This window comes from Eretmochelys imbricata, chromosome 1 (genome assembly GCF_965152235.1).
Source record: "Eretmochelys imbricata isolate rEreImb1 chromosome 1, rEreImb1.hap1, whole genome shotgun sequence".
In the NCBI taxonomy this organism is placed as follows: domain Eukaryota; kingdom Metazoa; phylum Chordata; order Testudines; family Cheloniidae; genus Eretmochelys; species Eretmochelys imbricata.
This window is the reverse complement of record NC_135572.1, coordinates 149,869,779-149,895,118: the sequence shown is the minus strand read 5'-3', so window position 1 is coordinate 149,895,118 and position 25,340 is coordinate 149,869,779. Positions and strand designations below refer to the sequence as shown.

The 25,340-nt window shown below is 37.4% G+C and overlaps 1 protein-coding gene across 1 annotated transcript in view; it reads left to right on the top strand.

The window, feature by feature from the left end:
• The window catches only part of DMD (dystrophin), a 1,498,644-nt gene that overhangs the window by 403,457 nt on the left and 1,069,847 nt on the right, over positions 1-25,340 (top strand). The window contains exons 33-36 of the mRNA XM_077807212.1: positions 7,234-7,356; positions 10,117-10,254; positions 15,340-15,492; positions 16,407-16,589. Of these exons, the coding sequence (XP_077663338.1) occupies positions 7,234-7,356; positions 10,117-10,254; positions 15,340-15,492; positions 16,407-16,589 (597 nt within the window). The remainder of the gene's footprint in view (positions 1-7,233; positions 7,357-10,116; positions 10,255-15,339; positions 15,493-16,406; positions 16,590-25,340) is intronic.

Sequence of the window (25,340 nt, the reverse complement as noted above, 5' to 3'; positions counted from 1 at the left end):
GTGACTTTTTCTTGAATATTAAGTACAGTGCATACCTCTTTGGAAAGCAATTGCTGAAGTATAGAACTTATGGGTCAACATAGCCTTAGCTGTTGCGAAGTATTTGGGTCTGCATATGGTGACAGAATAGAACCTCACAGTGCCACACTAGAGAGATCTCTTGAGGCAATGGATCAGCACTACCCTCTGAGTTCTCTTATAAACACAAAATGGAGGAAATTAATTGACAGCACCTGTATTTACCAGGGACTGCATCCATGTCAACAGCACCTGATGATATCAAAGGCAGCTAAGAAATCTAACAGAATCAGCAGGGGCATTTCTTCTTCATCCATCCTAGTGGGAGACCAATGACAAATGTAACCAACATATTCATTGTGCCATACCGAGGTTTATTATAGTTTGCTGTTGAAAATGGAAGTCACTGGTCATAAGAAAAGATGCTTTACCATGAAAAAAAATATGAAATAATGCAGAGTTGGTTTCCCTTGGTGTTTGATTCCTTGAGAACTTTAAATGTAGTAATTATGGCATATTAAAGTGTGCTCTTTACTATTCTGTTTTGTCTTTCACAAGAAGTTATTGAGTCACATATTGAAGAATCAAGAAATTAACAGTAACTTTCAGTTTGCATCTTGCAATTCAGGACTTTTATGACAGTGTTAGCTCACAAAAAATCTTAAATATAAAATCTATGGAAAAATGTTTCTGGGCTTCTCAAAATTACTGTAGTTTGTTTTATAGCTTCCTGTTTTAAGAATTAATAATGAAGTCTCCCTTTGATATTAGGAGGCAGAGATTTGTTCAGAATTCATGAAAGTTGAGTTCATGGCTTCCTCACAGATCAATAGGAGACTAGACCCCAAAGCTATTTGAACATGATACTCTATTGCAGGCTGGTGGGGGGGGGGGGAATCAAAGCATACCTCATTTCAACAAGTGCTAATAATTTCCTGGTTTTATTATTTCTGTAGTCAATCATACATTTTTATCTGAGTGATTTCCAATTATGTCACTCTTCAAAGATGTGTAAAAGTTATTTCATAGTCTTCCCTGACCAAGAACACAATTGCTGTCAGTATGTTAGCTTGTTTGACCCAACTACATCTTTCCTTTGCTGTACTACACAACAGCAAATGTGTGTACTTTTTCAAAAATACATTTACTTTCCCATCAGTAATTGTGAACATTATGAATTTAAAGGAAATGAATCATAACTGCTGTGTGTGGATATATAGCAAAATAAGTTCAACATAAGGTTATGCCACTGAGTCAAAAAAAGTTCTGTTGATACATACTGCACAGCTGTACCATAAGGTGCATGTTGAATACATAGAGAAAATGTTGTAACATACTAATAAGCAATGCTAAAGTTTATAACTGCTTTCAGAATGCTGGTATAATCAGTATTTTTTCCTATCCCTACTATACTGGTCAACATCATCCTGAGCTTAAGAGGAGACTCTAAATGGCCTAGTAAAAAGTAGGTCCAACTTCTAATCACTTTTTTTTCATTTTGGTCATTATGATACAAGTGTTATTGGGCTGATAGGAAATATTTACATCTTTATTGAAATACTAAAGGACCTATTCTAAAAAATGTGTTCATCTTCCTCCAAATGTAGACTTGTTCTCTTCAGTATGGGATCAAGTGCTTTTTTCTGGCTGAGCACTTAATTTCTGAAGTAATGGGGATTCCCCACTTTGTTTGGAAAGCTCACTTGACCTCACTGTTTCCTGTTAACCTGCATTTTCCTGTGCTCATTTTTATCCAATTACTCCTGCTTACAAACTAAACCATTCCTCTTCAGCCTTTGTGTTTGTACCATTCACATACTTGTGTCACATAAGTAGTCACATAAACCTAGACATATTTATTTTGTGTAATCTTGCCTTATAAGTCAATGTAATACATCAGTTATTTCTGTAATTTTTCTCTGAGTTACCTCCGGTTAGTCAACATCTTTCTCATAGTGAGATCCACATGCCTGCATGCAGTCTCACTACTGTTCTAGAAGGGAACTGTCATCTTATTATTTATACTAGAGTAGATTTTAGAGGCCCCAAAGAAGATCAGGTACCCATTGTGCTAGGTGCCATACAGTCTCACAGAGACAGACCCTGCCATGAAAAGCTTACAATGTAAATAGACAAAGACATAAGAAAATAAGAACAGACAAAAAGTGTGAGGGTAACAGAGGCACAGGTGGGTGATATGTCTTGCCTATGGTCCCACAGCAGGTCAGTGGCAGAGTTAGGATTTAGAGCTCAGTTGTCTTGGGCCTCAGTCTAGTGCCCTATCCACTGGACCATGATGCCTCTCTAACTTGGCTAATCCATAACAAGACATTTCTGTTTGTGCAGTAGAAAACAAAATTGACTTTTTATGTCCTATGACGGAATACTCACATGAGTTTCTCACAGAGTCATATGCTAAGTAACCAAATCCTAAATTCAGAGAGCTGTTTATTTTTTTGATGGTGTGACAGGGTCAGGCCAGATGGCTACAAGAAAGTGACAGAAGGCAGATATATTAGCCTCAGGTTAAGTAGGTCCCTTTTCCCTGGGTAAGGTAACAGGGAAGATTCCAGAACACTCAGGAACTTTCTGGAAACAATTAAGGCAGACAGGCTGATTAGAACACCTGCAGCCAATCAAAAAGCTGCTAGAATCAATTAAGGCAGGCTAATCAGGGCACCTGGGTTTAAAAAAAGGAGTTCACCTCAGTTTGTGGTGCGTGCAAGAGGCGCAAGAAGCTGAGAGTGAGAAGGCATACTACTAGAAGACTGAGAAATACAAGCATTATCAGACATCAGGAGGAAGGTCCTGTGGTGAGAATAAAGAAGGTGTTGGGAGGAGGCCATGGGGAAGTAGCCCAGGGAGTTGTAGCTGTAACGCAGCTGTTACAAGAGCCACTGTAGACAGCTACAATCCACAGGGCCCTGGGCTGGATCTCGGAGTAGAGGGTGGGCCCGGGTTCCCCTCATCCCCCCAACTCCCTACTTGATACCGGAGGAGTTGACCTGGACTGTGGGTTCCACCAGAGGGGAAGGTCTCTGGCCTGTTCCCCGATCCACTAGGTGGATCAGCAGAGACTGCAGGGATTGTTTTTCTTCCTTTCCCCATGCTGACCAGTGATGAGGCTAAGTGAGTGAACGGCAGATTTGAGCCACGAAAGTTGCTAAACTGAGGGCTGCCGTGAACCTCTGAGGTGAGAAAATCCGCCAATAAGTGTAGGACCTACCAGGGCAGAGGAGGAACTTTGTCACAGTGGGTTTTTGTTTGTGTGTAAAGTTGTTGTTGGAAGCCAGATAGATTAGTCCTCAAGCCCCTCCCATGGAGAAGCTTTTCAGGGTATTTGACACTGAGTAATCCCCCTCTCCCCATATTTAATAAAGCTCTGTGTTCAGTCCTACATGAAATTGACTCTTTCTGTGATTCTTTACCATTGTTACATGACATGGTTTCGGAAGATGACTCACTTTAAAGCAGCCTAAATGGAAGGAAAATCAAATGCTAAAGTTCAAATTACTACAAGACTTTCCATTTGATAGACCCAGTGAATGCTCTGAATAGAAGGTACACTGAACCTGAGTCCAAACAGCAGAAAAAAACCCACACACCTGAACACAGAGAGTGGCAAACTACAGGTCATCTCATCAACCAATGCAGTAGCAAACAGAGCAAGAAATATTTATACATTATTTACCTTTGCTAAGGAAGGAATAATTATTTCTGATTATTTATGAGAATTATATTGCAATCTCACAGACCTTCCAGGATGACACATTGAAAAGAATACATGTGTATACCAGGGTCTCACCAAATGCTGGTAATTCAGCCTCCCTCTCAGCATGGTGGTCTAGCTTAGAACATCATCTAAAATGCAAGGTGAAATTGTGCGAGTCATGCAGAAAGGCCAGAAGGACTCCACTCAAAGAATCTCTCTTACCCACAAGCCCAAAAGGTAATCCACACCCCCAAAAGTTGCACTGCAGGGATCTCATTGCAACAGACAGAAAAAAAAATCTGAGAACATTGCTGAATGGGGCATAGTATGATGTTGCTAAATAGGGGCATAACATTAAAAAAATAGTTCATTGCATTATTGTTCTATCACGTGAGATGTCTTAATGCTGTGACAATTGCACAGAACATTTCTACAGATTGAGTAAATGACTTTAAAGTAATTATCTTATTATATAGTTCACTGTCCTTGATTAAAGGAACTGACTTTAGTGGGGGCTAGACACCCACAACTCCAACTGAAATTAGTAAGGCAGCATAATCCACTAGATAGTGCACAGAGCTAGGAGTCAAAACTCTGGTGTTCTACTCCTGGGTCTGCCACTGACCTGCTCTGTGAACTAGGACATATGACCTTACCCCTCAGTTTCCCCATTTGTGAAATGGAGATAATGATACTTTCCTTTATGAAGTTTTTTGAGATTCATGGACTGAAAAACTATATGTCCTAAGTAATAGTATACTGAATATTTACTCAATATAAATTGAGGTTGTTGAAATTTTCTCAAGAGCAAGTCAAGTAGAAATTGATGAGTTGTGTCAGTAGAAGGTGAGGAATCACATGTGATTTTATTTGTTATAAACTCACCAAGATATGACAATAATTGCATATTTTTTAAACATACATCTTAAATATATTATGTCAGGATCTACTAAAAATATATATATATACTTGTGCATTTCAGAAAAGGTGCTGCCTTTTCATTTCATTCACTTCCTTCTACTTGCCTCTTTCAGTTTTTCCTTGTCAGCTTTTGCACAATTTAATCATGTTTCTGTATTTCCTGTTCTTGTTTTCTTTATTGGTCTTTCTTTTGATGAAATTTAAATAGTTTTAAAGCAATCTTCAAAGCATTTGAGGGGAAACTATTGATTTGTTTAACAATTCTTCCACTTCAATTGTTGAGTGGTTTGAGCATAATTCTGTATTTCGTGGTAAAATCCTGGTGAGCCCAATGTGTTAGAAACATAATGCCTGAAGTCAATCATTCTACAGTTCTTTAACATTTTTGAGCCCAAGAAACCTTCAGTGCTAAAATTGCTAATGGCATCTTTCTGCTTATTTTTCGTCTCCCCTATATCTATTTAGTAAAGTAAGATTTTTAGAATCATTGAAACATTGCATGTTGTTAAAATAATGGTGGTAAAAGTATATCTTATACCACACTCAAAATATAATAACTAAAGATATGACTCTTGTAACTGTTAATGTCAACAATATTTAATAATGGATTTATGTTTTATTAAATCAATATACAATCCTTTTGCAAAAAATGGTATATTTCTGTTGCAACTCCTGGAAAAAAAGCATACAATAGTGGTTGAATTTCCCAAATCATGACAAGTAATGATTCTATTCACGGTTATGCTAACAAAGCCCCAGCTGAAATCAAACTTGTTATACCTCCAGGACAAGTGTGTGAGTGAGAATTCCATCAACCCCCTAAATGAGAAATGAAATTAAAAGATATTTGTTATCTCCAGTCAGTAGTGCTTTACCTTTTTTTTTTTTTTTTTTTTAAACTAACAGTTTTGAAAGCATTAATTGGCTTTTGGGGTTACCATGGTCACCAGGAACATGTTGGACTAAATGTTGGAACTAATGCTGAACAAAATACAAAAGCAGAAAGTAGTAAGAAAATCAACGGACCTGACTCTACAAACACTCACATGAATACTTCAGTTGTGGTGTTAGAGTTCTTATGTAAAAACAAGTTTGCAGGATGGAGCCCAATTGCCACAGTGCAACTGTATCATGATCAATGAAAATATAATTATTATTATTTGTGGTGTTGTATTACCTAGACACCAAAGCCAAGATTAGAGTCCTGTTGTGCTAGTCATTATACAAACACATACTGAGAGCTCAAAGAACTTACAAGCTGAATAGAGAAGAAAGGCAAAGTGTGTCAGGGGAAACTGTTAGGTGAAGTGAATTTTGCCCCAGGTCATACAACAGTTAAATGGCAGAGCCAGGAATAGACTCCAAGTCTATTGTTTTTCTTAATCCAGCACCTATCCCTAATAATGTGTCTTACTGAATTTATTTTGATTGTGGTGATCTCGCAACATATTGCTATTGTGGTATAGATAATACCAATTGAATGTACCTCTTCTTGGAGGGGATAAGGGAAGCTTTGACTGGTACATAATACTCTGACTATAACAAGTGGGTAACTTTGCATCTGGCATCTGAAAGTATCAATCATTTAAAAAGCTACTTTAAAGTCAAATTTTTATGCAAGAATCATCAAGAAAGTATCAAGTGTTTATAGAGTTAAACATAGAAAGCTTAGTCTGTTAATCGTTTGATATTTTTATCTCATAATAAACTTTTGGAATACTCTCATGAATTTATATTAAATTGTAAATATGCACTCATACATCAATTTTTCCCAAAAGCTGCATAAAAGAAAACAAAAGCAAAGTTTGTTTATTGTGGTTCATAAGTAGCCATTATTCATTTTTATATTCAAAATTAAAGACTGTGGTAATAAGATTAAATATGATGATTTATATAAGACAGTAACCAAGTTTTTTGCCTGTGTTTGATAAATTTCTCAGTGACTTTTTTGAAATGCAAGCCTTATTTATGAGGTTTTTAAAAAAATATCATTACAGAAATATCTCTGTAGGCATATCAGTTGTGTATTAGATAAGTTAGGCACTGTATAACAATCATATGATCCTTTGGCCCTGCTTTGTGACAGAGAAATTATTTAAGAGTAGTAAACAAATACCATATAATTATTCTCAATTTAAGGTAATTGTATGTGGTTAGCCACCTGAATGTGAATGTTTTGCTTGCTACTGTGTGAGTATTTTCTGATAGACTGGACTTGGTCAAACAGCATTAACATTTAATTTTTTAGAAAAGTGTTTGTATAATATCATTTACCAGAACATTTTTTGAAAATATGAATGAGGGAAGATCAGGACTTATTTTGTCTTTGTCCTCACTCACCATACAATTATTACATTCTTTTAATATTCATTTACTCCAATATTGTTAAATGTTTATATTTATTGGCATCTTTAGATACTTTGACTAGTTATGTTGAACATATTTTATAACATAGCTGGAAACATAATGTGTGCTATTAGTTTAGCAATAGGGGGTAGAGCAGATGTCTCCTTTTGGTTTATGTTTCTAATAAAAATATTAAGTTTGTGATTTAAATTGCCAATCTCTCTCTCTCTCTTTAGCCTTTCATTCCTCTGAAGGAATTGGAGCAGTTTAACTTTGATATACAAAAATTGCTTGAACCACTGGAGGCTGAAATTCAGCAAGGGGTGAATCTGAAAGAGGAAGACTTCAATAAAGATATGGTAAATTGGTTGTGATGGAAGTATGAATGAACTAGAACTGGAAATGAATAAAAAAGCTGGGGCATAAATTAGAAACCTTTGCATTTGGATCTTTACACTGGACTTAAACAAATTCTAATTATACTGGTTTATTATGAACTCAGTGGGCCCAGTTTAGCATTTATTGTTCTGAGTAATACTTTAGTTTTAGTGACATTTGTTTATGGTTAGGTATTGCACAAAGAAACAATTTGTATTAACTTGTGTATTTATCAATACTGTAGAGCAAACCTGCAATGCAGGCTACAGATTTTGTACTAATACCAGTGATATTTAATATAATTATCAATGAGATGAAAAAGGGAGTGAAAAGTGAAGTGGCAAAATTTCCAGAAAACATTTAATTTTCTGAAGTAGAAAAGTGTGCGTATTATCAGTTTGATGTAGAAAAGCTAGTCAATTGGACAATGCAATGAAAGAAGAAATTCAGTGTAGACAAATTCAAAGTTTAAGGTTCAAACATTTAATGAAGAAACAATATATGATTTTGATGTGCACCAACGAATTCTACATACATCTGGTCATATTATTTATTGAAAATAACATTTGAAGTGCATTTAGCCCTTTTTTCCATTCACAAATGATTCACCAATACCATTTTCTAAAAATGGATTTGCTGTTTTTATACAATGGATACCATTAGGACAGTAGATGAAGGAGCTTCAACATTAAAAGGGTTTAAAACAATGTGGTGCACTGCCACTAGTACTATCCTGAGGAATACCAGACTGGGACCCACTTTCAGGCTCTTGTCAGTAGGGTTGCCAGCTGTCTAATTGCACAAACCCAAACACCCTTGCTCTGCCCTACCTCTTCACCAAGGCCCCGTCCCCCACTTCCTCCATCCCCGCTCCTTCTGTTGCCACCTCCCCTGCTCTCATTCACTTTCTCTAGGTTGAGGCAGGAGGTGAGCGCTGGGGCCGAGGGGCTCAGAGTGTGGGCGAGGACTCCAAGTTGAGCCTGGGCTAGGGGGTGCAGAAAGGTGTGCATGGTGTGGACTCTGAGAGGGAATTTGGGTGCGAGGGGGCTCGGGGCTGGGGCAGGAGGTGGTGTGGGCTCCGGATGGGCAGAGCTTACCTCAGGCAGCCCCCAGAAGCAACCGGCCTGTTTGACTCCTAGGCTCAGAGGTGGCCAGGCGGTTCTGTGTGCTGCCCCTGCCTGCAGGCATGACCCGTGCAGCTCCCGTTGGTCATGGTTCCCAGCCAATGGGAACTGCGGAGTCATAGCTCAGGGGTGGGGGAAGCAGCGTGCAGAGACACCCTGGCAACCCCTGCACCTAGGAACCGGCTGCTTCCGGGAACCGCATGGAGCCAGGGCAGGTAGGGAGTCTGCCTTAGCCCTGCTGTGCCACTGACCTGACTTTTAGGGGCCTAAAATCTTCCAGATTGGTTTCAGTAGCCACCAGCAGATCAAGGCAGATTCCAGGAGACTCCCAACCAATCCGGGAGGGTTGGCACCCTACTTTTCAGGCAATGCCACTCTGTGGGTGGCCAGTAATAATGGTCTTTCTGTATATGTCTGACCCTCTCTCCATGGATTGAGCAGTCTGTTCAGCAAAATCAAATGCCTGTCACTTACGAGGAAGTGTGGAGCATTATATATTTTTAAACAGGTGTTTCAAGCCAGTCATTTGATGTTAATTCTGAAATCAGTTTTAACACAGCTGTTTATTTTTTTACAGACAACAATACTAACATTTTACAACAGTGTTCATTAGAGTCATCTGTTTGGAATGCATCAAGCTTACTACCGGGGCAGATATTCAGCTGGCGTAAATTGTCAAAGGCCTATTGTCCCCCAAAGTCTTTTTTAAAGAATTTAGTTTAGTACATAGGTAAAGTAGATTTCCAATGATAAAATCCCCAAGTTTAGTGGCATCAGATTGACTTTACCTTTTCCATAGAAAATCTAAGGTATTTTCAAAGATTGCTTCCATAAAGGTCTGTTTTCATTTTTCAGTGTTGGTGTATTTACCATGAATAGCGATTATTCAATTCTAGAAACATTCACCCTTGAATCAACTTCATCCTACTGAAGATTTAACAAAGAACTACTGTTTGGGGTTCTTGTGTTCTTCTTTTGTGGTGCTGTGCACTTTCTTTTTAAAGTCAGAATTTCAACAAAGGATTGTTAAAACACATCAATTGGTATAACCTATGGTTTAGAAATGTACTTTTGTTTATTCTTTAATAAAGAAGGGATATTTTTTATGTGGGGAGAGAAATGTTTTTTAAAACTTTTTGAACTAGTCATAGCTTCTGGACATTGCATGAAATCTAATCTCAGACATCTGCAGGTTTTCAAGTCCTGCTTTAATTACACCTTTCAGGAGTTTTACACATTTTTAGTACTGTAGTTAATAAAAACATTTCATCTCTTGTATAAAACTATAAGCACATGTAGCACTGACAGACCCTGCTCATCAGTCAGTGGGATTGAACCTCTGGAGCTTAGTGCATGAGCCTCTACAGCCTGAGCTAAAAGCCAACTGCCTGTTAGCTAAGGCTGTAGAGCAGACTCATTTAACTCTCTCTCAGTGGTCTCAGTGCCACTAGATGGGACATACCACCACACCCAGAAGGTGTGTGGGTTACACACACACACAAGGTGAGTATTTCCCTTGTGACTGTGTAGGATTTTTATGTATGTGTGTCTCCTAGGGTGTGTTTAGTTACTAATTAGATTAAAATACACGTTATACCTGTTATTTTTTTTAATCAGAGTGAAGACAATGAGGGTACTCTAAAAGAATTACTGCAAAGGGGAGACACTCTACAGAAAAGCATCACAGATGAGAGAAAACGAGAGGAAATAAAGTTAAAGCAACAGCTGTTGCAGACTAAACATAATGCTCTCAAGGTATAGGAGTTAAATTTGTGAACCCGTTTCCTAAAATAACGTATTATTTTTTGTTGCAGGGCAGTATTTTCCTTGGATAAATGAAACAATTATTCTTTTGCTGCCTAATAATTTTAAATAGTTTCTACTATATGTACATATTTGCTTCCACATTTCTGGTCAAATGTTTTCAATATCTTGATGGGTAACAAAAAAGGTTATTTTAAACATCTCAGTTAAAAAGTAATGTTTTGTCCCTAGAACACTGTAACTTTACACTCAGGTGATTGTTGACAATTAGACTAGAAGGATTCAGTTGCCTAACTATATTTTTATAACTCAGCATACATTGTAAATATTTCACCTACTGCCCTTTAGTCCCCTGACCTTAGTTAGAATCATTTGTCATAAATAACGTTAATTTTGAGGGATTTTTCACTCATTCAGTTTAACTTTTGTACTGAACAAAAACAGTAAATCTTGCTAGCACTGTATGCCTTAACTATCTGACAGTTACAGTCACTGTATGATTTTAGTGGCAATACTAGAACATTGTATTTTGCATAACTATGCTAAGATAGTTGGACCCTTGTTTCGCTGTAGGAGTTCACCCAGACCAGTAAGAGATTCTCTCACTGCCTGCCATGTAATCTTGGCTGCCTCTGTGCTGTGCAGCTTTGGCTCAGAGCCCTGATGTCAGCAGCCTGCTTCCAGCACGATGGTCTCACCCTGGCTTCCATCAACCCAGTTACTTCTTGCAAGGTGACCCCAACAGCCCTTCCGGACCTTAGTTTCCCCAAACTATCTCCCCTGCGGTGGCTAGTCCCTCTTAGTGGACACTCAGAGATAACAGCAAGTTCACTGCCTCAAAAGATCCTCTACATAGAACAGCTTGTTACCTCTGCTGTTATACACGGCACCTTAACACACAGCATTAGTAAAACTAACAATAACTTAATTAACAAAGAATAGAGATTTAAGTGATTTTGAGCAAGAGTGAAAGAGACATTGCAGAATTGCAAAAAAAAAAACAAAAACAAAAGTAACACACTTTCTAATGTCTAAAACTTTTAATTCTAGCAAGAACTAGCTTTGCCTGTGGGAGTTTTCTTACTCACACCAAGCTATCAACATTCACCAGCCTGTTTTAGCTGGTCCCATCTTTCACAGATACAAAGCGCTGGCTGCTTTGTTCTTTCAGGTGATTGATACCCCAAAGTCTTTCAACAGGTTCTTATGGCCCCCAAGTTTATCTTTGTCTTCAAAGCCAGGAAGCTCTCTGAGGACTCAGCTTTCTGTGTTCAGTCCACTAGGGAGCTGACGCCATGTTTGTGTAAGTGGGGGAATGGTCCTGCTATTGTGGGGAACTTTCCTGGCTTATACACTACCCTGGTGAAACAGGTTAGCGAAAGGATCTGAGTCCTCGCTTCCACTTCCTTTACCCAGAGGCCTGCCTGACCTCGAGAGCTCCCCTTCCACTCTCCTGTGTAGAAGAGTCCTTGTAACCCCAACAAGGCTGGGCCCAGGATTCCTGGGGAGGGGCTCGACCCCCAACCTTGTGGTGGTCACTTAGGGCAGGGGCTAGGGTATCTCCACTCCAGAGTGCTCTCTCTGCTCTGGACACTTCCCTGACCCACTGATCATTACATACAGTTCAAAGCAAATACAATTTATTAAACATCAATCAGTTAAAAAAAAAAAAGAAGGAAAACATGAGAAAGGTTAAAGGAAAACACAGAACCCTGCTCTGTGGCATGGGGAGATCACAACCAGGGTCTCTGCAATGTAAGGAAAGTTCAGTCTGTTCCTCACAAGTCCCAGGCCTCCTTCTTAGACTCTGGCTGTGCTGCAGGGATCCTTGCTCTAGTGGTGGCCACGCCTTCAGGCTTTAGGTGGCAGGACCCTTCTTTCCAGTGTCGCCTCCACGACATTGGGGTTACGATTCCCCTCCAAATCTGGCCTACAAGGCCTCTTGGGTGGGGGCGTCTCCCTGCACTGGGCCCGCAGCCCAGGCTCTCTCTCACTCTCTCCTGCTGCTCACTGCACCCAGCTCCGGATTGCTCCAGCTCCAGCTCTACTTTGCCTCAGCACTGCTGATGCTTTGCCTCCAGCTCCCTGGGCTGCTTCCCTGGCCCCCCGGCTCTTCCCCCACCCCCGCACAGGTCTGCTCTGTGGGCTGCTTCTGTGACTCTGCTCCCAGCACTGACCTGCTTCCTGGGCTGCTTTTCTGTCCCTTCTGGCTGGCACGGCCCGGCTCCCCAGCTCAGCTCACGCTCCTGCTTTCTCCTTAACTCGGCCCCATTCTATCTGATCCAGGCAATTCCAGAGGATGGGACCCCCCGGCCTCCTGACTCCCTCATTAGCCTGCCCGCCCTGTCAATCAGGTTGACCTGGAGCATTGGCCTCTCCCCATTGTTCCTGGAGACTGTCAGTCTCAGGGTTCTGATTTCCCATTGACCCTTCCCCTTTCTTTTGGTACTGGGAGCTAACCAACCAAAACACCCCCACTGACTTTTAGAAAGGGGACAGTCCTCTTACATTTGTTTTGCAGTCTCCTGTGTTTTACAGTAAGAATGATCTTCCTACAATCTCTGATGTGAATAAATAGCTTATTGTCCTTGTCTCGTTCACACCTGGCTCGATTTGCAATTGAGCTAAAGTGGTGTTTGCCTTTCTCCTTTTTTGGGGGAGAAAAACAGTTTTGCCTTCTTGGCCTGATTACAGTCTTGGAAACATAATATCAGAAAGTATCCATAATTTCACATACAGTGTTGTTACATAAATTTCACAATGATATTAATGACCAGTGTGATGGTAGTTTTTGCCTGATATTTTACAAGACACATTTTAAATGAATATTGTGACAACAGTGTGTGAGTTTTATTTAGTTGGTCAGGTCAGCTGAGATTTACTGTTACACACCAGAGTGTGCCTTGCTATCTGTCATTGAGGTGCTAATAGGGTCACAGGCCTCACTGAATCTGGCAACCAAGGGGCTGAATTCCAGAGCACCACAGCTCAGCCAAATGCTCTTTTGGTCAGTGCTGGGGATGCATCCATCCGGTAACTGTGCCCATAAACAATCTAGTAGCAAAGCCTAATTGCTCAAGATGACAAGCTTAATAGGCAGTAAGCACCTGGGTCCCTGGAGAAGAAATTAAAAAGACTGGCAATGCATTCAAGGAACCATATATCATGAAAGCCACCCACTTTTGGGCTGTAGGGAGAGTTGTTTTGCATTGGAAAGGCATTCATGATTAACCACACCACCTTCTAGTGCCTAACTTAAAACCCATCAATGGAGGTTCCTTTTCTTCATTGCTATTGCTTGAGTTGGCAAATCACTATGCCATATTGCGCATCAAGATTGTTTCGTTACCTATAGTAATTTAAAATCAAAGCTGTGTTCCAGTGAGATGCCATGGAAGAACAAGGTAACTTTGGGAACTAAGTTATTGAATCATGCTGACTCGTAGAAGAAAGGACCAGGTCCCACAAAAAACATGTGTAGATTCTTCCCAAGAGCTATTTATTTACTTAAGGTTTTATCAGGGGTCAGCCAGGGATTGAAGAAAAAATTGTTGTTTGAATATTAATTCTTAAATGATATATAATCATGTAAGCCCTCACGTTTCAGGATCTAAGACAACCGTTACTTAAGTGGGGGTTAGAAGTTAGAAACTTTCCCCAGGTGCAGATCATCCAGTCGCTGCCTGCTGTAGGCTTCTTGAGCCTTCCTCTGAAGCATCTCCTAGTCAATATAGGAGACAGGTTACTGGACACAATGCACCACTGGATGGATCCAGTTTGTCATTTCCTAAGTTCTTATCACTGAGAGAGTATTTGAATCCAAATTATCAAAACCATTATGGTTTCACCCTCCCCACCGCTCTCAGTAGTCGTCACTAAGCTCTCTTTGGCTTTGGGGGTTTGACATGCTTACACTTGATTATTATTTATTAACAAAATAGCATCTTTGCTTTCCAGGTGGATTTTTCGCAATTTTTCACAGCTTTTTATGAGGTCACTAAAAGGATGCCTGAAGACCTTATGGTGTTCTATATATTTTAGTGAAAACTTGAAGGTTTTCCTTTGAGGAAACCAAACCACGTGCATGTAATTCATAATTTATACTGAGATGAACTAAGAGAACCATTTGCAGAACTGTAATGTATTGCCTTTAATTATGATAAAGCAGCATTCAGATCTATGCTATTGACCAGATCATTACTGGCTGTGTTTACAAGGACTGGTGTGATTGATTTTCTTTTTGGGGACTCAATAAAGGCGTTCAGCCTTGACAGATAAAACTCAACGGAATATCGAACAGTTTAAGCAAATTCAAGCAGAGTATTATTTCATATAAAACGTATAGGAAATAAAGTAACATTTTTGTTAATGGTAAGTAAACCATTTACAAAGTAACAATAATAGTACAGGTAGTGTTCACTGAACTCCACATTCTGTCCTTTTGTAACATTAAAGTAAAACAAAAATCTGAATCTTTATTGCATCATGAAATATCCTTTGCAATATTGTATGCACAAGTTAGAATTAGGCAATACCTTAAACTTAGTGTATTCTTGTGTGAGAATAGACTGTTAGACCCATCAAAGTCATAAACATGAGACAGAATTTTCATGTGTAAATTGTTCTTTACTTATAAAAAAGCCTAGTTCTATAAAATAAATCTCTGCACTGAGATGGTTTTCTTTTGAGTAGCCTTCCGTATTTCACAGACTTGAGTTTGGTAAGATGTCACAAAGTGGGAAGCTCACCTATGACTAGATTTAAATTGGGTTAAATCTTCAGCTCTCTAGTGAGTACTTCAGTCATAACTTCTCTGAATATTGGTGAATTTCCTCAACAAATCATTCAGCATGTAAACATGACTGACTTATAAAGCCTCCCTCAATAGTAAAAGTTTCCTATGATAGATTCAGGAAAATACACTACTGTGTTCAGTTAATCTTATCAGAATTTAATTTAAAAACTGAGCTAATGTCCTTAGGTATTTTTCATTTATTTCCTACAGTATACACACATGCCAACATGTATATTGTAAATCTTTTATTGATATTCTAATAATGTCTGCACTGTGAACAGGATTTGAGGTCTCAAAGAAGAAAAAAGGCTTTAGAGATTTCTCATCAGTGGTATCAGTACAAGAGGCAGGCTGATGACCTATTGAAATGGTTGGATGACATTGAGAAAAAGTTAGCCAGTCTACCAGACCCCAAAGATGAACAGAAGCTAAAGGTAATGTTGTTTTGGGATGATGATGGTAGATTTTTTGGCACACTGTTTTATTCATTTAAAAGACAGCAAATACAACAAAACTCTATATTACACACACACAAATACAGCAGTACTTTATTTTCTTGTTTTATAGCATACATATTGACAGTCTGAGTAAACTGACATATTTCTTTTGTTGTAGATATTGTTTCTTGTATTCTTGTAAATGTTATACTGAATGTCATGCAAGTGGTATAAAACACACTAAATAAAATCTTCTATCAATAACAGACAGTGTGCACTGTATTAAGAAATATCAAGTGTTTTCTAGTAAAAATTGTAATTGACTTTATGTATCTTTGTTCCAGATGAACAAATGACTTATCGGTATATGGATGACCTCTTTCTCATATTAGCACATTCATTTTCATCAAAACATTCATATGTCACTGTCAAAATTCAATAGATTTATTCACATATCAAAAGATTTTTCTGGTTTATTTTGCATCATCTTCCTTTGCTTCATTCTCTGAGTTTCCCACAAAGTTAAAAAGAAGTAAACTAATCTATTTGCACACCCTCTAAACAGCTGTGTGTACTTAATATGTTAACCCTAATAGGTAAGAATGATCTCTCCAATTGCCCATCACAGTGCTAGGGAGAAGTAGAAAAAATAGATTGTTGGCCTATGTTAATAGATTTCAGTGTACACTAACTAGTAGTATCTCAAAAGCCAGCCAGCAGGGAGATTCTTGAATCTTAGTTTTGTTTGTTTTGTCTACATGTAAAATAAGACTTGACTGTACATTTTTGTTTGTAACAATAAAGTGGAAAATCTTTGAAATGGAAGTTCTGACAGACGTATTTTGCTAATTCGAAATTGATTAATCTAGTTAGCTAATTGCTCTGGGCCATGTATTGGTTTTGCTCACTAGGAAATTGATGGAGAATTGGAGAAGAAGAAAGAAGATCTGAATGCGGTGCACAGGCAAGCTGATCGCTTGTCTAAGAATGGGGCTGCAAAAGCAGTGGAGCCAACCCTGATACAGCTCAGCAAGCGCTGGCGAGATATTGAGAGCAAATTTGCTCAGTTTCGAAGACTCAACTATGCACAAATTGTGAGTTGTTACTGGCAAACCTATATGTTTGCAACTGCTAATAGAATCCTACTAACAATGAGAGTTCTAGGTGCAATGTCAACTCTTCTAATAAAAAAAATCTGTTGTCAGCAAGTGGGAGAAATTTTATATTCCAATATGAAAGAGCTTGTGTTTCCTTTTGTTCTAAAAATACCCTTAAAATTGACCAAAGACAGAAAACTTAGCAATGAAAAAATCATGTTGATTTGGTTGCTTCATTGTTTTTACATAACATTACCAGTTTAAACCTGTCAGATTGCCATGCATTTATTTTATTCAGTAAACATGTACTTCAGAAACAAAATGCATTACTTTCAAACTACCATCCCATGCAAACTTTAATTCTGATTTTTATTTATTCATAGTGTATAATATACCCACTTAGGAAGAGATTGCAGAATTTCTTCTTATACTACTTGTGCGTGGCCTTTCTTCAAACACTTCAAATATCAGAGGAATTTTTACTCAGAAATTGTATTTTGTTAATTCAGAGGGTGAAACCATCCGTTTATAAAATATCTTTTTTCTTCGTAATGGCTATGAACAATTTAATCATACGTAAGGTATAATGGTTACTTCAAGACCTGGATAATAAAGGGGTGGGGAGGTTAAAGTTGTCACTGTTTCAGGTACCTAATACAAACAGACACCATGCAACATATTCATTTCATCTCAAAGTTCAACTTGTACAATATGCAAAAAATTTCCTTATGGTTGTCAGTATTTGTCATCTGATCTTTACTTCTGTGCTCGCTTCTTTCTGGGCTTTGATTTTATATTAATATGGGGAATTTTACTCATGAAAATAATCATTGATACCAAAGAAGTTGTTCACATGACGTGCTGTTACAGAATTTATAGCGGCAAACAGGCATTTCCACAAAAATACTTACTTTGAAATTTTGTGTTACTGCATCTTGATTACAGATGGGTCATATCCATAGGATAATGGAAAGATGCATATATGATTAAAATATGCTTTATTTTACAAATGTTGGGCAAGATCAATAAAAATCTTTGTCCAACAAATAAGTGATGATGCACACTTTTTTGTTCCAAAAAGTCCTTTCTTCCGTGCACTAAGTTTCTCAAAGCATATGCTTATCTTTTTGATTAAAATTCTGTGTAAAGAATAGCACTGGGGATATATGGGCAATTGACAGAAATAATGAAAGAAATATTAAAATTTGTTTACACAGTAACTCTTGTTCCAGCTGATTACTCTGGTAAGCTTATTACGTTTAATATTAAACTTAATGATTGTGATCAATCAAATATAATTAAAACTTGACAATAAGCTGGTGCAAGAGACACTGTATCTTATAAACTGGTCTTTTTTTTCTAATGAATGTGTACCTTTAATAAGGAAATGGATTGTAAGGGCATACATGTTATCTATATATGCATATTCTGTTTACATTGTGCAGTTTGTGTAATCTGCCATGCATGTTAACACAGGAATTGTATACACTCTTAAAACTGTATTAAGAAAACAATAAAAGTGATATTTTCTGTGTCAAAATATGGAGAAGAAGTTAAATAAGGAAATAAGGTATAATTATTTAAACTAGTCAATAAAATTTATTTTTATTGACTTCTTTAGTCTTTTTAAACCCACCAATCACTATAACATAATTTTAAGATAGTTAAATATTTTTAAATAAGGTTAGATTTAAAAATGCTTCTTATTGTACACAAGAATCCATCCACTAATATCTGTATATGAAATGAATTCTGCAGTTATTCAATGGAATTTCATGTGCATAATGTAACTTTTCTTAAGCTTTCTTCTCTTCATAATGATGAATCATAACTTGCTGTGTTTAGAATGGCAATGACAGCACCCATGTAAAATATGACTAGATTTTTACAGTAGGTACTGAAATTTATGAGAGGCAACATGTTTTAATGGTTTAAATATGGGACTAGACGAAATGGAAGTCCTTGTTTACTGCTCACAGCTCTGGCTTTAACTCTGACTCATTGTGTGACCTTTGGCAACTCACTTAACAGTTGAGTTGATGAGAGGTTTACATTGTGCAATTTTTTTAAAAAAAATAAGGATAATATTCACCTACCTCACAGGGGTGTTGTGAGGATTAATTAGTGTTTGTGAAACACTTTAAAAATGCAAAGCTAATCATATAAGTGGTGCACTCAAGCTATTCATTAAAATGCAAGCTGACTTCAACTAAAAAGTAATTCCTCAGAGACTTTCCATATTACCTCCAAAAGCAAATCACCAAATAAAGCCAACAGTGAAATACACATAAATAAAGGGAAAGTATTAAAAAAGAAAATGTAAGCCAGTTAGGAGATCCTCCTTTCCTTATTGAGATCCCAATGACATTAGGTCTGTGCCATAAAGAGCCTACTAATTGAAAGTGATCTATGATAAATCACTGACACTGAAACTTGTGTAAGTTCTTCAGACAGTAGTGGATTAGCCACAGGCTCAACGGGGCCCAGACCAATTGGGGGGCTCTGGAAAAATGGGCGCCCCCACATGCAACCCAAGTCCCTGGCAGGAGCACTGAGCAGGGGGAGTGGGGCAAACTCCCAACCCTGGCCCTCACCAGGAGCACCAGGCAGGGGGAGTGGGGCAAGCCCCCAGGTCCCTGGTAGGAGCGGCGGGCTGGCAGAGTGGGGCAAGCCCCCACGCCCTGACCCCACTCCCTGGCAGGGACTGCAGATTGAAGGGGTTGGGAGGGGCTCCCATTTGTCCTGGCTCAGAGCCCTACAAAACTGTAATCCATCTCTGGCTTCAAAGACAGTCTTTGAACTTCAGTGTGATCACAGTGAATATATGTAGTATGATAGGCTGGTAAAATTCTGCATAAACAGCTAACATTGTGATTGAGATTGCTGGAACTTCATTAATTCAAAGTAACGATAACAAGAAACTTCAGACTTTTTTTTGTCAGTGTGCTGCACAGAATTAGGATATATTAGTATCAAATCAGAATAATTTTGCTCCCCAGATTTCACTTGACCCCAGTTTTTTGTGCAGTCAAAAGAATACAAGCGTCATTATTTAAGGGTTGATTCTCTTTAGCACAGGTAGTAGAGATGTGATTATTTATCAGAGATGTTACTGCTGAAATATTATCCAGTATGAAGCCACTAATGTTCTATATCTCTGAGAGTTCTCTCACTATTTTGGACAGCAATATGTAGTGTGGTTAGGTCTGGAAGGATTAGATTTTGTCAGTAAATGTTGATTTTACCAAACACACACAAACCAATGAAAATTTTCTATTGAATATCAAAATGTGCAGATAGGCAAAGTGAGAAAAATGCTGCTTTTGAGAATTTATAAGAGATTAATTTAAGGATGTTTACTTTGTACATTTTGACATGTGATGTTGACACTAGTGTTTGAACAGTCATAAAGCATTTTATATCTCAATGACAATGCTTGAAACCCATAATTTTGTGCAACTGTGAAAATGTAAATATATAAAAAATTAAAAATGCTTTAAGATGAATATTGATATTATTTGTTGAAAATACATAAAAAAAATTGAATTCTGCCAAGCCTAAATGTAGCTATAAGGTAGAAAGTAAGGGGAAAAAGGAATACAACAGTATCCCCTCTCGTTAACAAAAAAGAGTTTCAAATAAATCCATTGAGTATTTTCTTTACTCCCATTTTGACAATTTACATAGAAATACATGTCCAGTACATTAAACAGAATCATGTCTGAGAGCAAATGGCAACTATGGAAAGCTCATCTTGGGAGAGGATGGTAACTTGGATATGTTGAAAATGCATATTAAAGATGATGAAACAGGCACATCAGGAATAAAATTGCACAGGACTTGAAACCACCTTGAGTGGGAGATAACAGAATAGTAAAAAGATGTGTCCTCTTTTCCTCCCACCCCAGTGGTGGCACATATGTAATGAAATAAACACAGTAGGCTAAATTTTATGCTTGGATGTTTCTAGGCAAACCCCACATAGAGAAAACATGTCTCAGGACAAAATTTAGCCCCTTATTTCTGTGTTCAACATTCATTATCATCTTGCTAAAAAAAATCACTTGGAAATCAATTGGTAGCCAGTGCAGCACATGAAGTGCAAGTGATTTACTGAATAACTGAAAATGGAGATTTTATGTCGACTATCCACAAATTCCAATGAAGTCAATGGGAGCTGCAGATGCTTTAAGACCTTTGAAAATCAGTCTCTCTGTATATAATTTGATATTAATGATATTATATCAATGTAAATAATACTCATCAAAAGAAGTGGTATTCTTATATTCCTTTTTTTACCCCCATAAATACTACTACATGATGATAATAATTTAAACGTAGGGAGTATATTTCTAGGTTACTATTACACTTAAGTGTCTAAAGTCACTCAGCCTTTGGATTCATGCTAAAACTAGCAGATATGCACTAGTTGTCATATTTCTTTGCTTAATTATTCTTGTGTGCCAACAAAAGCGAGATTCTTAAGGCAGCTTCTAAAGTCCAAATTCTACTCTCTGAGGTACTTGCAAAAATTTCCCATGCAAGTTATTTTTTGGCAGAATTTAGCCCTAATATATATTCAACAATTCATATCGCTTGCTATTTGTGTTTTACTTGCTCTTCTAGAAAATTTCTCCCACAGAACAGTAATTCTGAAGTAATTTTGTTAGAGTTTATTAAAATTATTTTAAAACGTTTTGACAGCTACACTTGACATCTTCTCATCTGAATATTAGCAGTATGTTATTAACTAAGCCTAAAAAATGGATGTCTGTAAATCTTCAGATTTATGTGGGAATGTGAGAGTTCTCTTTATTATATATACATGAATCACATACACAAAACTAGAAATAGCAAAATAAATTGCACTGTGTTTATGAAATACACATTAATTCCTTTTTACAAAAGGTAACAATCACATTCAGTATAGTCCAAAAGTAAAGTTTCTAGTTAGTTTTGCATACAACAGTTTGTCCTAAAGTTGCAAAACAATAATTTTCTTCTAATTGAATGAGCCTTAAAAACACTAACTAGAAGTGACAGTTGCATTTTTATTTAATACATTGAATTACCATGTTTTTTCACGTCCTCCAATATGCTTTCTGCTGTTGAATACTTTTTCTTGTTCTTTGTTAGATAATAGCGGTTGACTATGTCTTTACAAATCTGTAGATTTTTACTCTTAAAATACTTTCTTGCACAATTCATGAAAATTTTATACTTCTATATGATTTTTTTAAAATTTTGTCTCTTTACATCATTTGGGACTATTTACTTTCATTATTATGTTGTGTATTTGGTGTCATTTTAACTAATATGACTAAGTCTGAGTTTATTGCCATGTATACATAGTTGTCCAAAACAGAACTGATATGGTGACTGGAATTCTCTATCCAACCACACCAGAGAAGGAAGAGGCAACTCAATCTTCCCCTTTAACAGCTTGTGTCCCCTAAATCCAGTCTTGATAGTAAATTTTCAGTCATGATTGAGGTCATTTGAGAAAGACTTTTTTTTTTATATAACCAGAGGTGACATGCCTAATTTTGATTAGCAAAAGTGAGAGTTTCACAATTCCATCAAGAGGGAAAGGCTATTTATGAATGGGAAAGAAATTACTGGATAGTTTTAAATTGGTATCTACAAGGTTTATTGATCCTGTAATGCACTGAATTTATTAAAAAGTCCCAAAGTATGGACTAAACACCTCTATCACTGATGAGTTGTATTGGGCAGTGCTATCTTTGCATTACATAAATAACTTTTTTCCCTATCAATATTAAAAAAATTGAGACTTGCCTTAGTCTCTTTTGAAATCATATAGTTAATTACAAGTCTAAAGGTAACTTTGCAATATTTTGTTATATTGGAATGCTGTATTATACTGAAGCATCTTATATCTTCTTCAGTACTTTATGAAATTCTTATTACTGGATTTCAATCTTCATTGTTTTGAAAGAACACACATGTGCCTTGTGTAATGAACATTGAATACAACTGTTTCCAGAAAGAAATGCCTTGATTTGAAACTAGAATACAAATAATGGATTCTCCTGAGCTTAAACCCTTAAATGTACAATCTTCCATGTTTTGTTTTGTTAGTACTGAGGAGAGAATAATCTGTTTGCACTTAAACTGATGGGTATGGGTTCAGTCAAAAATTGGTGGTGAAGAGGGGGAGAATAAACTGATAACCTGATTTTCCATCTCTTGAAAGATGATACATATCATCATTAGAGTTATGTGCTTTGTTGTATTTCACTCACTTAGTTTCAGGGTATTATATTATATATCAATGGTCAGCAGAAGTCGGATAGATGTTGTGAAATAGTTAAGGCTGTTAATATGCATTACCTTATTTTTTACAGAATAAGAAATAGAAATAGCCTGTTACTGCAGGTTAGTTTGTGTACCCACTTCATAGTCAGGTCTGTTCCCTACTATGCAATATTCAATTTTGTTTTGAGGGGGATATTCTATTGTCACCAAGAAAAATTAAAATAACTAACTTACTTTCGTAGGGTACAAGCAATATTTGAGGTACTCTTCAGTTTCTTAACCATCTAACTGCTCTCAGAACTGTGCATATGCATGACTGACATACTCTATAATGTTATTACACAAACAAGAAAATAAGCAAAGTTAAATCATAGCGGTTTCATTAGTAATAAAAGGTGGAATCCTGGCCCTGTTGAAGTCACATAGAAGTTTTACCATTGACTTCAAAGAGGTCAGGATTTCACCTATACAGGAGAAAAATCAATTTTCATCTAATGATAAAAGACCAAATTGCAAGAGCCAGACTTTTTATTTTCAAACTATTACACTTACATGGTATAAACAAGGAAGAGTGAGAGAACTAACATCAAAAACAATATTGGGTCTGCTTAAGGTAAGTGTGCAAAATAAACATTTTGATCTTGCCAAAATCAATTATATGCTGATCATTTATGGGTATTATCTGCAACATTACAATCAATGCCAATACTCTCAACCTGTCAAGACTGCTTTAGATCAACCTTACTCAGGATTGAGCAACTCAGTGCACAATCCATTTATCCAGGCCAAAATGGGTCTGATGCATATTTTAGTACGATAGAATCAGTGCCAAGATTTATCTGAAATCGGTAGAAAAAAATATAAATACATCGGGACAAATGGGTTAATTTTCCAAGTGAGACATGACTCTGCCTTAGGTTCTGTAAATCACTGTATAAATGCCTAATATTATTCTTTACTCCAAAAGAAAAGAGAATGTTGTGTGAGAGGAAGTGTGATCAACCTCAGAGTGTAGATTAGGGGAAGTGCTCACATTAGGTGATCAAGATCACACACAAAATTTCACTAAAAGGCATAAATATAGTCTGTAAAAGAATGTTCTGAAATTCTGCTAACTTTTCCAGAGGTAGGTCTCTTGGTTTTATTCCATAAAATCTAAGACTCACTAAATGTTTAACACATTTGCTATTGATCTAGTGCAGACACGTGGATGAATTTTAAGTGGCAGGCTGCAACTTTTTATTAAATGTAAATACACGGGAGGGGCACTACCTGCCATCAATCCTACTTTCCTATACCAAGCATTTAAATGGTCCCAGTGCAGGGGTTACAGAGCTCCTACCATAAAACCTGTAAATTGGGGTAGGTTCCTCTCAGCCTATAGTCAGAACTCAGCTCCCTGTGAGTCCTAGCACTCTCCCCTCAAACTAGGGGGACAGAAGGTGCAGCAGGGTGGGGACTTGAGCCCACAAGGGCCATGGGGTCTGACCTGAGCCATTGAAGGCCACAAGGTCTCACCCTATGCCATAAGCCCTAGGCCCATCACTAAACTCCCATGTCTATTATCTCTGTGAACTGTTCATTTTATCCTTTTAACCACACTGGAAACCAGCTGCAGGTTGTTACGAATTACCAACTCAACCAAGTTCCTCAATTAGATACTAAGTGCATTCCCACTTAGCCCACTGTGGCTCAAAGATATGCAAAGGTGAAAAAACTCCTTTGCTAATTGGCCCCATGGGAGAAAACATTCCTTCCTGACCAGCTGGACCCATAGCATCTGCCAGCCAGATCCCATTTTTTATTTCAGGGTGGTAGCATCATATTAATTTAGAGATAATAAAAAGTTAAAGTTACTAACGCAACTTAGAGTATATCTACACTGCAATTAAACAACCATGACTGGTCTGTGTGAGCTGACTTAGGCTAAGGGGCTGTTTAATTGCAGTGTAGGCTTTCGGGCTTGAGCTCTGGTCCATTAGTCCAAGCCCCACAAGCCCAAGTCTGCCAGCCATGGGTTTTTAATTGCAAAGTAGACATAACTTTAGTGACTGTTTCACATTAAATGGTGTTATACAAGATTTGGGGTTTATTATTTTGAGAGTTTAGCTTTTTTAGTTTTACAGTAAAACACTTATTTTTTTAACTTTTGATTAAAGCTATAGAAAAGAAAGAAAAACAACTAAAATCTTTAAAAAAAAGAAAAGGAGTACTTGTTAAAAGCACCTTAGAGACTAACAAATTTATTTGAGCATAAGCTTTTGTGAGCTACTGCTCACTTCATCGGATGCTTATGCTCAAAAGATTTGTTAGTCTCTAAGGTGCCACAAGTACTCCTTTTCTTTTTGCTAATACAGACTAACACGGCTGCTACTCTGAAACTAAAATCTTTGAGATTTAAAATATCAAGTAAGGCTTTTATTTCAATAACATTTTATGTAGTTTTTTAAAGCTGGAGAGTTTTTAGAA